General features: G+C 45.1%; 1 protein-coding gene across 1 annotated transcript in view; it reads left to right on the top strand.

Moving 5' to 3' along the window:
* Nucleotides 1-10,597, top strand: part of NRROS (negative regulator of reactive oxygen species) — a 30,692-nt gene extending 20,095 nt beyond the window's left edge. Inside the window, exons 2-3 of the mRNA XM_037037533.1 lie at nt 3,730-3,850; nt 8,399-10,597. Coding sequence (XP_036893428.1) covers nt 3,743-3,850; nt 8,399-10,369 — 2,079 coding nt within the window. The 5' untranslated portion in view covers nt 3,730-3,742 and the 3' untranslated portion in view covers nt 10,370-10,597. The remainder of the gene's footprint in view (nt 1-3,729; nt 3,851-8,398) is intronic.
* The last annotated feature ends 4,546 nt before the right edge of the window (nt 10,598-15,143 follow it).

Raw genomic sequence — 15,143 nt, 5'->3', positions numbered from 1 at the left:
TGCCAAAAACGTATCTAAGATGAGCAACATTTGGCTTAAAAAATGGAAGTGTATGTTTCAGGAGATGTCAGAGAAAGAGGAGCAAAATGAGACAGTTACTATTTGAACACTCAAGCTTAGACACTCTCATACAGCTAGAAATACTGTTGAGTGGTTGTCACCCACCTGAGGCTGAGTGTGGGCGGAGAGAAGCCGTCCTGTGCACACAGGAGAGACTTCAGGAAATTCCCTGGTAAGATTTGGCATCCAAACTCAGTGGCGTGGCTCCGAGGAAGCCTGCTGCAGCTACACACTCCAGGAGGTGTTTCTCAACCTAAATTGTTATTATTTTGAGTCTTTTATTTCTTCTTAGAGCCGTTACATATCTTTTTTTTGTTTAAAATTTTATTTATTTTTATTTTTAAATATTTATTTATTTTAGAGAAAGGGGAAGGGAGGGAGAAACAGTGAGAGAGAAATATTAGTGTGAGAGAGAAACATGCAATGGTTGCCTCTTGCACATGCCCTGATGGGGGACGAACCGGTAACCCAAGCCTGTGACCTGACCTTACCGGGAATCAAACTAGCAACCTTTCAGTTCACGGGCCAAAGCTCAACCAACTGAGCCACACCAGCCAGGACCCTTTTTTGTTTAGTACTATTTCAATCCAATTTTCACTTCTAACACTGTATTAGTGAGAATCCAACCAGGAAATTGAAAGATACAGATTATTGAAAACTGAGGGAATTTAATGCAGAAATTGGCTATACATGATGGAAGAGGTTGAGATATCAACCAGACAGCAGACAGTCATCTCAGAGAACAGTAACTTCAGGAAGCTGTGACCTCCCCTACACAGAAAAATGATAAAGGGAGGAGGGTGTTACCAGAGCCTAGGAGTCACCAGAAGAAGCTCAAGGACGTCTCTGTCTCAGGCAGAGAGAGAGGGAGAGAAATACCCTGGATTCTCTCCTTCTTTCTGCCTTCTAACCTCCCGGGGTGCCCCCCATTGATCAAGACAGCTGGAGGCCAACTGACACCTAGAGCTTGGACATAGAGCATTCAGATGTTAGCTTCATGCAAATCAGAGCAGGCCTTTACCTCCCCAGGTCAAGTGCTTCCCCAAGATTCTGTCAAGCAGGTGGAGGTGTCAGTGAGGATAGGTAATCCAGCAGGGTAGGGTGAGAATAAACCATGGATTTGAGGAGAAAGAGCTCTCAAACAGCATAGTCCTCTGTTCCCAGGATTAGTCTTGTTCTGGAATTTATTAATGTCAAATTTTTAACTCAACCTTTTTTCATATTTTCACATATTTAGTTGATATAATGATATATTCCTTATTTTGGCTTCTTTGTGTAGGTGCTAAATTATGTTGGCAATTTTACATGGGAATAACAATGCACACAGCCAGCTCTCAGTGTTTTGAACTCATAAATAATAATTATGTTACCAACTACCTTCATAGTTAACTAAACACTTTCACATATACTATTGTATTTGATTCTCATTAAAACTCTGAATAGTTGTTATTATCCTCATTTCATAGAAGGATTAACTGAGTTTCAGAGACTTGATGTGACTTACTCAAGGACAAATAACAAATACTATAACCAGAATTCAAATCCTGGTCTGTCTGGTTCTAAATTCCATAATCTTCCCATGCTATCTCATGACAGAAGGAATTGCCCAGAGGGTATAGGAAGAGTTTTTCTGAGCTGTTTGACTAAGTTTAAGAGAAAGGAGAAAATATGTTTTAAATTTTCAAAAATTGTCTTGTTGACCCAGAAATTTAAATTACAGTTTAAACATAAGTGACACTGGCCTGTCTATCATTCCCATCCTACATTCTCCCTGAAGACATCACACTCTCTCCCTGAACACATCTAGAGTCAGTATTACAATATTGACTGTTGTCAGGATTACAATACTGACTGTTATGGGGCTGGCTGTTCTCGAAGGGTCAGTGTCACATGGCAAGTGCCATCCCAAGTCTGACAGAGTTGGTGCAGGAGGAGAGGAGGGAACGGGTCCATGGTTCCCATCGCCTTGCCTCTCCTCCGTAAAATACAAAACAACCCAAATATTGCATGGGACATACTTACACTAAAATGTTATTTCTTGTGTATCTGACACTCAACTGGAATCTTGGAATTTGCTCAGTCCCACAACCTTATATCAAGGTGGGCGGTGATCCCAAGGTTTCAGGTGTGTGTGTGTGTGTGTGTGTGTGTGTTGGGAGGACACTGAGAACAGCAGCCCATATGGCTCTGTTTTGCCATCTGTGCCCCCCACACGCCATGAGGTGATAATTCCTACACGGGTGCAGAAGCAGAAGGAGGGCCTGGGAAGAGGATTCCTAGTATTGGGCAAGTACTGATGAATCTGAATGGGAGGTTCCCTCTGTGGGAAGGAGAGCTGACCTGATTTGAGGAAAAGGTTGAAGTTGATTTACCTGGTTTCACTTAGCTTTTCTGTTAGTCTGTTTTCCCTGGTGAGTATTCAAATCTGACCAGGAAGTTAAAATTAGCCCTAGAGATTATGTAAACGTATTCAAAGAAAGGGAAAGAGGAAGGGGCCCTAGATAGGCGAGGTGTGTCAGGAAGAAGGGTCCATGGGAGAGGGAGGAGGTTCTTGTTAGTGCCCGTGCTGCTGGCCCAAGAGAAGACTGGAGAGCAGACCCTGTGGCCTTTCTCAGGGAGACATGAAGAAGAGGATGGGGCAGGCGGAACACTGGGGCCAGGCGTTTGCCTCAGATGCTGAGGAATGTGGAGCTGGGAGGGGATTCCACTGAGCTATAAACTCTCCCACAGGGTAGTCAATTCAACAGCACCTGCAGTGAGAGAAATTAGTCTGGTTTCTCACTGTGGAGCCCCAGGAGGGTGACCTGCTGGCTATTTCCAGCCCTGCCACTAAGTTGATCTTGAGCCTTGAATAAGTCATTTATTATCTCTTTGTGTGTTTACCTGTAAAAATGTGATGGTAGAGGATATATTACATTTCCACTATGGTTCCTCTTGGTTCTAAAACTCTGTTGGTTTATGTAGAATCTTAAGCCGTCTCGTGTCTTCTGTTCCACATGCACTGGTAACCACTCTTCAACAATAATCCTTTATTATGCTGAAGATTGCTTTTTCCATTTTCTCCTTAATCCAGGTAAAATGTCAAAATTCTGTTTTCAAAGGGCTATACTCAAATGAGTTAACCAATGAGGTTTTCTCTTTTTAAATAGCCTCATGTCAGCAAAACAATTAGTAGCTCTATGGGACCAGAGGAAACAATATTTCTACACTGTTCACCACTCATTCATTCAAAACATACTTACTGAGCTCGGGTGGTACATCAGGTACATTTGAGCTTCGGTACATTTTTAGTTCTGTTGAAGAAAACTTCAACAGAACTAAAAAACTTCAACAGAAGTTTTTTTTAAAAAAACACGGAAACTGTTGGTGACCTGGGACCTGGTTCTTCGAATCCTTTGCTTCTCACTTTTGTTGCCGGACTCTGGCAGTTTCAGTGTTCCATCAGATGGTACAGGCAAAATGAGAATGGGTTGTTATTGACAGTTGCAGTGAAAAGTTAAAAGTATTGGCTAACTTGAGTTATGTTAAGAGTCTGGGCTTCCACCTGCCTGTAGCTGTGACCTTCCAAGACCAGACGTAACTGGGAAGGGGCACTTTCTACTGAGAGTACAAAGCAGCCCCCTGGGACCTCCGTCCTTCTCTTACGTCTCCCTTGCCCTGTGTCCACAGTGCTGCGCTTGAGATGGAGTTGCTGCCCCTTTGGCTCTGCCTTGGTTTTCACTTCTTGACAGTGGAATGGAGATACCACAGTGGAATGGCCACGGCTACTTCGCCAAGGGGCTGCAAGTTGGTGAGTTTTCCAGAAACTCTGAGTTGTCTGTTGCTCCTGTTCTGACAAGGTTTGGCCTATTTGGAAAGATGATGGGTTGAGGACGGGGAATGAATGAATCTGAATCACTCTGTACCTACCCTAGCATGACGCCATGTGCAACCTGCCCTTTAACCAAAGGTTTAAGATGATGCCTAGGAAAGGCTCCACCCCACCTTTTTCATATCCTCTGAAGATACATGGCCCTAGAGATAAGCCTAGATTAGCCACCTGGAACAAAAGCACCTTCATAAAAATCTGGATGACTGAGCTCCACTAATGCTATCAGAATCTGATAGTGGTGGGGCAAATCAAAGCTGGAGACGCCCTGCCTCAACGTTTGAGATTGAGTCAAGAGCAAATACTTTAAAAAGCTGTAATGAATGCCCTGGCCAGGTATCTCATTGGTTAGAGCATCCTGCCAATACGTCAAGGTTGTGTGTTCAATCTCCAGTCAGGGCACATACAAGAAGCAACCAATGACTGCATAAATAAGTGAAACAACAAATCAGTGTGTCTCTCTCCCTCCCTTCATCTTCCTCTCTAAAAAAATTGGTAAATAAAGATAAAAATTAAAAAGCTGTACTGAAGAGCATGCTGCCCAGGTGCACTCACTGTACAGTAACATCCTTGCTGGTGCTTAGGTTGAAGACAATCCAGGAAGGAGATACCTGAGCTTTTTTGGTCTACCCTCTTCAGGACTTTCTGCAGGACTTGATATGTGGAAACAGATTGGCTCATAACAGCTGAGCACATTTCTGGAAATTTTCTGCTTTGCCTGTAACTCACTGATATAAAAAATACACCTGAGAAACATTTAATAAGTGTTCCTTGAGCCCTGTTATATCCCAGGTACTGGGAAGACAAATTGGATGCCAGGGTGAATATTTAAAAATATGTTCCTAAGGCTGATGAATCTTAAATTCCAGCTGGTGATAGTTCTTAACTACTTTCAGCAACCTCTAGCTGCTGCGCTGTAGCATACTCCAGTATGGGGTAGAGGTGATGAGTCAGACCAGGTTTAAATCCCAGCTCCACCACTTCCTAGCTGGTGACATTTGGCCATTCCGGGTCTCAGTTTCCTCATCTGTAAAATATGGAAGTGGTGATAGTACCAACCAACGATGCCATAATACTGAGCTGTTACGATGATTAAATGAGTTAATGTATGTAAAGCACTCAGGACAGTGCCTTGAATGCAGTAAGTGCTATGGGCTTTATCCATTATTGTTGTTGCTACTATTAGTCTCTGCTACACAACTTTCCATTGTTCCCTTACAGGCTCAGTGAAAGGTTAACTTTGCAGTAGCTAATTCAGGAGTTACCAGACACAGGAAGAGGAGGGCATGAAGCAGGAATGCTTTGGTCTTTCAAGATTCAGGCTAAACTCCCTGCCTGACCCTCTTTTAGCCTGGTGAGCAAGAGTAGGGACTTCGCTGCCAATGAATGCAAAGAGTCAATTTCCTGTGGCTTTTCTGAATTGAGGGCTGAGGGGGTTTGATAATCCAGGTGTCCTCCATTGCCCCTCCTTGCCTTAACCATGTGACATTATCATGAAATGGATATCCTGAGTTTTTCTTGGACTCTGATGGCCCCATGGTGCTTTTGCAGAACTTCGGCGGGCCAGAGAAAATTGCAGGAGTGTGACCCCCAGGACTGCTGCAGCTGTGGTGAATAGGGTCTCACACTTTTCCGAAAGCCCCTGGCCACAACACTCTCCAGAGAGTCCCTGTGTAGGGAAGACCGAGGCTTACTCGAGTAAAGAAACACATCTTGTTTCTGCATGGGGAGATTTAATTTTGTAAACATGTCTGCTCTTTGGCTAGGGAATCCATGAGTGTGGTGTAGCCCCAGTCAAAATTCCAGAGACTTTTAGGGGGAAAGGGAGGTATGGAAAGAACTTGACAAATTCATCTGGAAATGAGATACAACACAAAGCTCAACAGATTAATTGATTAGTTCATGCCTATCATTATAGTTAACATTTATTAAGCATTTATGTGCCAAGTTCTGTTAAGTCTTTTACATAAATAATCACAATGAATCCTCATTACAAAAAAAAACCTATGAAAAAATTACAAGTATAATTTCCATTTTACAGGTGGGGTACTGAAGACCCCAACTGGTTAGGTAACCAGACCAATATGTTAAAAAGCAAAATCAGCATAGACTAACCCTAGAACTCTTGCTCTTTTTCTTTTTTTTTAAGATTTTATTCATTTATTTTAGAGGGAAAGGGAAGGAGAGAGAGAGAGAAATATCAATGTATGGTTGCCTCTCGTGCGTCCCCTGCCGGGAATTGGCCTGCAACCCAGGCATGTGCCCTGACTGGGAATCGAACTGTGATTGTGTGGTTTGCAGGCCCGTGCTCAGTCCCCCGTGCTCAGTCCCCCGTGTTCAATCCACTGAGCTACAACAGCCAGGGCCTCTTCCTCTTTTTTTTTTTTAAGATTTTATTTTATTTATTTTTAGAGGGGAAGGGAAGGAGAGAAGGAGAGAAATATCAATGTATGATTGTCTCTTGTGAGTCCCCCACTGGGAACTGGCCTGCAACCCAGGCATGTGCCCTGACTGGGAATCGAACCTCGATCGTGTGGGTTTGCAGGCCCGTGCTCAATCCACTGAGCCACACCAGCCAGGGCTACCCTAGAACTCTTGCTCTTAACCACTGTTCTATTCACGCAATGTTTAGAGAGTTGCTAAATAAAATGTAATCTAATTTATTTTTATTACCAAGGCAATATGTCTATCACATATTACTGGGATAGGGTGGGAGAGTAGATTACTGAATAATTTTTAGAGTGCAGTCTCATTTAAAAAAATTTTTTTCAAGAAAAGGTTGGTGATATCTTTAGGAAAGTCCAGAAGCAAATGTAACAAAAGGTTAGTGGCGTTTCTTTGATGGAGAGGCTGAGATTACAAAGGAGTTTAATTTTCTGTATTCCTATATTTTATACACTTTAAATTGTTAGAAGGTTTTATTTTAATAATCAGAAAGAGAACTTGGGACTGTGAAGGGTTAATTCCTTGTCCAGGGTCCAAAACTAATACACGTCAGAGCCGAGACTCAGACTTGGGTCTGTCATCTCTCCACACCTGGGATCCTTCCTCTCTGTCAGGGTTTGTCTCCCCTTTTCCATTACTGCACTTGCCCATTGGGATTGTGCCTACAGTTCTAGGTAATCACAGGCCTTGTCTTTCTGGCCAATCTGTGCAAAGGAAGGCCATTGCTCTTTTATTTGTCACTTAAAACTTTTTTTCTGGATATCTAATTAACACCCTGTAGCTGATTATTTTTGCCAATTTTGTAAGCCATTTGGCTGAGTTTATCCTGAGGCTTGAGTGACTTCTGCAATGAGACCAGGGTCATCCCGTTCCTCCTGCCTCCTTAGGCAGCACAATTGTGATAGAACAACACCCAGGAAAAGCAATGAATTGGGCATTAAGAGCTGTGGGTCCAGCCCTAGCTCCACCGCCAGCTCTCCACATCTCTCCAGACCCGACTCTGTGCAACTGAAGACAATGATGAGCTCTGAAGTCCTGTTGAGCTGTAACATATGTCAATCCAGAATGTAGAGGAATATCCCAGACAAAATTTCTTTGGGTGAAACGAAGAGGCCACAGCACTGCCAGTTGTCGGGCAGTGTCCCTGTTAGACACACTGGTGTTATGGTAAAAAATGTTTACAACGCAATAGGGACCAATCACATCAATGGTGCCCACTGCGTGTGAGGCGCTGTGCAGCCTCTTGTCTAATCTCACTGCAATCCTCTGAAGTGGGTACTATATTTACCTCCATTTTGCAGAGGAAATAACACACTTAAGCTAAATTATTTGCCCAAGGTCACATGGAAATGAGTAGCATAGGTAGGATTCCAACCCACGCAGAGACTTGGCCCTTAACTCTTCTCCGAGCTGAGCCCAAACGGCAAGCACAGCTGTCAGCACTCAGGACCTAATGGACAGGTGTTCAGATCTTCTCTTAAATGCTGTGTGTTTTATTTGCTTATTTATTGCTTTTGTTTTTAAATCCTCGCTCCAGGACATGTTTTCATTGAGTTTTAGAGAGAGAAGAAGGGAGAGAGAGGAAAAAAAGAGAAAGAGAGAAAGAAACACTGGTGTGAGAGAAACATTTGATCTGTTGCCCCGCCCACCCCGGTGCATGCCCTGACTGCAGATCAAGCCTGCAGCCTCAGCATGTGCCCTAACTGGGGATCAAACCCACAACCCCTTTGTGTACAGGAAGATGCTCCAACCAGCTGAGCCACCAGCCAGGGCTATGTTGTGTGTTTTAAATGAGGCCTGGAACTCAGCTCCTAGCTGACTGTTTTAGTGTGAAGATAAATAAGAAAGAAAAGTTCCATTTTTTCCTACAGTTTCTGATCCCTTTTTTAAAAAAAAACAAACTAATGATCTCTAGAGCCATTCCCAAAAGTTGCAGGAACAGTCTGATGAATGAACTAAACTTTTACACCTAGACTTCTGCCTCAGAGGCCTCCTCCCTGCTGACCACTGTGTTTTTAAACCTAGGTGGATGGAGTCGCTGACTGTCAAGGGCAGAACCTTGCTTCAGTGCCCAGCAATCTCCCTCCCCACTTGCAGACGCTCATCCTGGATGCCAATCCTCTCAAGACCCTGGGGAATCATTCCCTCCAGCTTTACCCTCTCCTGGAGAGCCTCAGTCTGCACAGCTGCCACCTGGAGCACATTGGTTGCGACACCTTCCTAGGGCAGGCCCGCCTGCGCAGCCTGGCACTACCTGACAATTCCCTCTCAGAGAGCTACCGGGAGACGGCAGCTGCCTTTCACAGCCTGCAGGCATTGAGGAGGTTGGACTTGTCAGGAAACTCCCTGACAGAAGACATGGCAGCCCTCATGCTCCAGAACCTGTCTTCACTGGAGTCTGTGTCCCTGGCAAGGAACACCATTATGAGGCTTGATGACTCTGCCTTTAAAGGCCTGGAGCACCTCAAGGAGCTGGATTTGCAGAGGAACTACATCTTTGAGATTGAGGGTGGAGCCTTCGAAGGCTTGACTAAGCTGAGACACCTCAACCTGGCCTATAACAACCTCCCTTGCATTGTGGACTTCAGCCTCACGCAGCTGCAGTCCCTCAATGTCAGCTATAATGCCCTGGAATGGTTCCTGGCATCAATGGAAGAGGCTGCTTTTGAGCTGGAGACGCTGGACCTTTCTCACAATCAGCTGCTGTTTTTCCCACTCCTGCCCCAATCCAGCAAGCTGCACACCCTCCTGCTGCGGGACAACAACATGGGCTTCTACAGGGACCTGTACAACACCTCGTCACCACAGGAGATGGTGGCCCAGTTCCTCCTTGTGGATGGCAATGTGACCAATATCACCACGATTAACCTTTGGGAAGAGTTTGCTTCCAGTGATCTTGCAGGTCTTCGCTTCTTGGATATGAGCCAGAACCAGTTCCAGTACCTGCCTGATGGCTTCCTAAAAAAAATGCCTTCTCTCTCCCACCTGAACCTCAACCAGAATTGCCTGATGACGCTCCACATCCGGGAGCACGAGCCCCCAGGAGCGCTCATGGAGCTGGATCTGAGCCAGAACCAGCTGTCGGAGCTGCACTTGACTCCGGGGCTCCCAGGCTGCCTGAGGAGCCTCCGGTCGTTCAACCTGAGCTCCAACCAGCTTCTGCATGTCCCTGCTGGCCTTTTCGCTGATGCCAGTAACATCACTACAGTTGACATGAGCCACAACCAGATCTCACTTTGTCCCCAGCCAGCTGGGTTAGACCATGTGGGCCCCCCCAGCTGTGTGGATTTCAGGAACATGGCATCTTTGAGGAGCCTCTCTCTGAAGGGCTGTGCGCTGGGAGCATTACAAGACTGCTCATTCCAGGGGACGGCCCTCACCCACTTAGACCTGTCTGGAAACTGGGGGATTCTCAATGGGAGCATTGCCCCTTTCCAGAATATTGCTCCCACGTTACAGGTCCTGTCTCTCAGGAATGTGGGCCTTGGTTCCAGCTTCACAGAGTTGGACTTCTCTGGGTTTAGGAATCTGAGGGACTTGGATCTGTCAGGAAATTCTTTGACCCATTTCCCAAGGTTCACGGGCAGCCTGGCCCTACGGACCCTGGATCTCCGCAGGAACTCTCTCAGAGCCCTTCCCCGGAGGGCTGTGACTGCGCAGCTCATGCCAAGTCTGCGGACCATCTACCTCAGTCAGAATCCATATGACTGCTGCGGGGTGGATAGCTGGGAGGCCCTGCAGCATCTGCACACCATCGCAGACTTGGCCATGATCACTTGCAACCTGTCCTCCAAGGTCATTCGCCTGACGGACCTGCCCAGAGGCGTGCCTCAGGACTGTAAGTGGGAAAGGGTGGACATGGGGCTGCTGTACCTTGTGCTCATTCTTCCCAGCTGCCTCACCCTGCTGGTGGCCTGCACTGTCATCTTCCTCACTTTTAAGAAGCCTCTGCTTCAGGTGATCAAGAGCCGCTGCCACTGGCCTTCCATATACTGACCTGGCTACGATTCAAGGTTAGAAGTTCAGCCTGTGCATGAAAGATACTTTCTCTGCCAGATTTCAAGATCTGATGCAGAAGACAAGGCTGATGAATTGATCTATAAATTAAAGTATAAAATGTTTCCGTTCCTTAGAACCATCATCATGATTCATCATTATCATCCTGGTAAAATATTTATTAACTGATATTCTACAAAAATAAAAAACATGTCTCAGAAAAAAACTTTTAAGTCAAACCCAGCTTGTGTGGTTTCTTTCTTCAGTGTTTTTGGTAGTGTGACTGAGGTTATTTTTCATTGCCCTTCCCTTAATGACATCCGTGGAGCTGGTGGAAAAGGGCAGCAGCTCAGTGCCACCTCACAGCAGAAACAGCTTGAAGAGCAGGTCCAGTGGATGTGTGAGAGTCAGCGCCCTGGGAGTTCACCGAGAACCAGAATTTCAGAGCCAAGCTGGGGGATCAGACATGAGAACTGCCACCTCCTATCTTGGCTTGCATCACCAGGGGGCCTGAGAGGGTGCTCTGAGGGTGTCCCGGGTTTACTGGAGTTGCTGGCAGGCAAACGTGGCTCTTCTGTAGAAAAGTTAGAACAGTAACAGGGCCCTGAGTTTATCTGTGCAATGAATGGAACACCAGCACAGTCCTAATTCTGAGCAGAAGTAAAGAGGAATGCAGAAAGGAGTGAATTCTGTTGACTTGTGGATTACTTCTCTTCACACACACAAAAAACACCAACAACTTCTTAGTGGTTGTTCCAGATCTGTACTCACTACATTCCTCGTTTCCTTCCTCCTTCCTTTCCCTTATTGAGTAGTGAACACATTCTATGCTCCTCTCTGAGGAAAAGATAATAAAGATGCAGCTCTTACCCTTTTGGGTAGTTTAGAGTTTACACTGTCCTTGCACTTTTTATCCCTGAGTATTGAATCATAAAGGGACTAAATGCTGTTGGGGGGCAGGAGGAAGAGGATAGAAATCCCACAAACTGCTTACTATTACCATAAATCCTCATGTCAGTGGAAATGTTCAGGCAAATCAAAGAGACAAAATCAGGGGTCTTACTCTGATAAAGCAGAAGCTCCCCTTGGGTGCTCTACAGGGTGCAAGCAAGGCCATGTCAGCAAGGCTCCACGCTCAGCAGCACCGGCGTAAGCTGTGCTAATTGCCCTGATTGCACCTCCATCTTTCCCGCCAATTTGTCTGTCTCCATCCTGCACTGCCACAGCCTGGTCCCTTGGATGTCCCTTTGGTTGCTTTGAAACCATGTCCAAATGTCCTGCTAGGAGAGCCCCATCAGCCAATATCCATAAGACTAGACTCTCCTAATTTTGTACTCCCCTCAGCTCTTTCCTGGGGTCCTGTCATTTCCCAACAGACAAATGAATCTATCTGTGGCTGATACATTCATGACTTTTCCTGAGTCAGTGTGTCACCCCTTGTGTCAGTCAGTGTTCTTAGATCCTTGCAACTGAGGATGACTCTGTCTCATTGAGCAGCATGGGGATTCAGTAGAAGGATGCTGCGGAACTCGAGGTTCTCTGGGCAGGCTGAGGAACAGACTTGGGAAATGGGCAGGGATGGGGATCCTACACAGAAGTTGGGACTGCAGCCCAGGTCGAACCATCAACAATAACTGTCAGAACATGACTGCAAATAGCCCTTACTGCTGGGTGCCGCCATTTGCCACTGACAGCTCTGGACAAGGCCATTGCCCCAGGGTCACTGCCTCTGCTGATGCAATCACTGCTGAAATAAACACTCTCCCAAATTCTGCTGTCCTGTGTCACCAGTTCCCGATCTGCGGTCTGGAGCAGATGAACCTGGCTGGTCAACGCTAGGACACATGCCCCCGCCCTGACTATGAGAAGGGTTGAGACAGCAACTGCTGCATTTTCTGCTGAGGTGTTTATAGTAGAAAACAGGCTCTGCTTCCTAGAAATTCTCATAAGGGGCGGAGTTCTCAAAACAGAAAGGGAAGTTGGATGTTGAGAAGGAAAAAGACAAATGTGCACCACACCCTTTTAGGCAGCATGCACATTTCAGCAGAGGATTTCTTGAAGCAAATTCTCAGCATAAAGGAATTACCCAAGTGATGGAAACTTCAGGCAGACTCTTAGGCCAGCAAGGCAGATAGTGGGGGTCAGACAGCCCTTCTGAAGCCAAAAAGCTCATTCTTCTTTCCCCGTAAGATGGCTCTAGTAGTGCTTAGTTGTCTTTAACTGCATTTGAAACAATTTTGTTATATTGTATTGTGACAGCTGTCATATTAGCATGCATTTTTTTAAAAATCAAAACGTGAATTTTTGTGTAGCCATTTTAATATTTAAGATGGAAGAAAATATACAACATTTTTGGCATATTATGCTTTATTGTTTCAAGAAAGGCAGAAACACAACTGAAATGCAAGAAAAGATTTGTGCAGAGTATGGAGAAGGTGCTGTGACTAATCAAAAGTGTGAAAAGTGGTTTGCGAAGTTTTGTGCTGGATATTTCTCACTGGATGATGCTCCATGGGCAGGTAGGCCAGTTGGAGTTGACAGCGGTCAAATTGAGACATTAATTGAGAATAATCAGTGTTATACCACGTGGGAGGCAGCCGACATGCTCAAAATATCCAAATCAAGCACTGAAAATCATTTGCACCAGCTTGGTTATATTAATTGCTTTGATGTTTGGGTTCCACATAAATTAAGCAAAAAAAATTCTCTTAACCGTATTTTTGCATGTGATTCTCTACTTAAAGGTAATGAAAACATTCCATTTTAAAAACAAATTGTTATAGATGATTAAAAGTGTATACTTTACAATAATGTGTAATGGAAGAGATCCCTGGGCAAATGAAATGACCAACCTCGCCAAAGGCCAGTCTTGATCCAGAGAAGGCAATGTTGTATGTATGGTGGGACTGGGAGTCAGTCTGTATTATGGGCTCCTTCCAGAAAACCAAACAATGAATTCCAACAAGTACTGCTCCCAATTAGACCAACTGAAAGCAGCACTTGATGAAAAGGGTCCAGAAATAGTCAACAGAAAATTCATATTCTTCCATCAGGATAATGCAAGACCATGTTTCTTTGACAACCAGGCAAAAACTGTTACAGCTTGGCTGGGAAATTCTGATTCATCCACTATATTCACCAGACATAGCACCTTTGGATTTCCATTTATTTCGATCTTTACAAAATTCTCTTAATGGAAAAATTTTTGATTCCTTGAAATACTGCAAAAGGAACAGTTCTTTGCTCAAAAAAAAATAAAAAAGTTGTGGAAAGATGGAATTACAAAGTTGCCTGAAAGATGGTAGAAGGTAGTAGAACAAAATGGTGACTGCATTGTTCAACAAAGTTATTGGTGAAAATGAAAAATGTGTCTTTTACTTTTATTTAAAACTGAACAAACTTTTTGGCCAACCCTGCCTCACCACCCACTCTATCCATTCTTAGGGCCTAGCCTTGTAGAATGCTTATTGAGAAAGCCTTCCCCGTGCCTGCGGCAGTGACTTCAGAAGGCTCTAGGCTTTCCTTGGTTAGTCCATTGCTGGGGCCCAAAGGCTGTTTCCCAGGTTTCTTTCACTATGGTGAGAAAGTTAAAAGGAGCAGGTCCATTTCTGTGTCTAGTCCTGAACTGTGGATTCTCTGGAAAAGTCTACACTTTTGTCCTTTGCTCGCCCCTACCTCCACCTACAGGAGAAGAATATCTTCTAATGTCCACTCTGAGAGTGCTAGAGTGGGGAGGACCCACAGAGCCTGCTCCCAGAGCTCCCGGTGGGGACCAGAATGGCTCTGCCTTAGGCTTCCCACACAGCTGGATTGAGCTCCAAGTAATTCTTCCTCAGTGGGTGGGAAGTGGGGGCCACCTCCAGCTGCTTCATACCAGAATATTAAGACAGGAGAATATTCAAAGATAAATCAAACATAAATAATGTCAGAGACTGGACTGTTAACAAGAGTAATAATAATTCAGATTTTGAAAATCTAGTCATGAAACAAAAGCTTTTTCCTATGGTATAAAGTTATTAGGGGTCAAGTGATTTTTTTAAGGACAACCCCAGTTCTAAGAAATTGGTTATACTATAGTCTCTGGTTCATATCATTGGTCATCTTTGGTGATAATTGACCCATTCATGGTCTGCTTTTATCTACTTAATATGCCAGTTATCTTCCATTTTCCCTTCTGAATCCACTCTTCGTCCCCTCCTGTCCTACCACAGAAGGTCCACCACAGGGGCCTCCCTTGCCCTCTGGCATCCAGCTGCACTAGCCAAAGTCTTGGCAAATCAGAGGGAAGGAGAAAAGGGAGATCGGAGTATTTATTATCCTGACTCCTCCCTGTGGATTTGTCTCACACTGACTGCACTTGCAACAAAGACCACAGCCCTCTCAAGGCAGCCCTTTCTACATAGAACCCCTGTGCCGAGGGGTTCTAGGGAGCACTCCCGAGGTTCTTGCCCTCTGAGGTTAGGGACACTACACAGCTCTGTCGTTACCAGCCCTGCGTAACTGCATTATCCCTCATAGTGCACCTTTCCCTGCCTCCCCATTTGTAAACCACCCCTTCGTAAATCCTCCTCAGTTATCTTTGTTTGAATGGTGTTCCTAGTTTGCCTAGCTGGTTCCTGCTGAGACCCCCCCGGTACGTGGTGATCATTTATTTAGTAATATCGATCCAGAGAAATCCTCATACTTGTATCAGGGAGTCACAGGGGATAAACACTCAGACACAGGTATAAGGACAAATTGCCCAGAAATGATTGTCCCCCTGATTCCTTATGGG

Source organism: Sturnira hondurensis, unplaced genomic scaffold, assembly GCF_014824575.4.
Source record: "Sturnira hondurensis isolate 20B ecotype Veracruz unplaced genomic scaffold, ASM1482457v3 Scaffold0023357, whole genome shotgun sequence".
Taxonomy (NCBI): Eukaryota; Metazoa; Chordata; class Mammalia; order Chiroptera; family Phyllostomidae; genus Sturnira; species Sturnira hondurensis.
The sequence above is the reverse complement of the archived record's forward strand: the minus strand, read 5'-3'. Positions and strand labels throughout refer to the sequence as shown.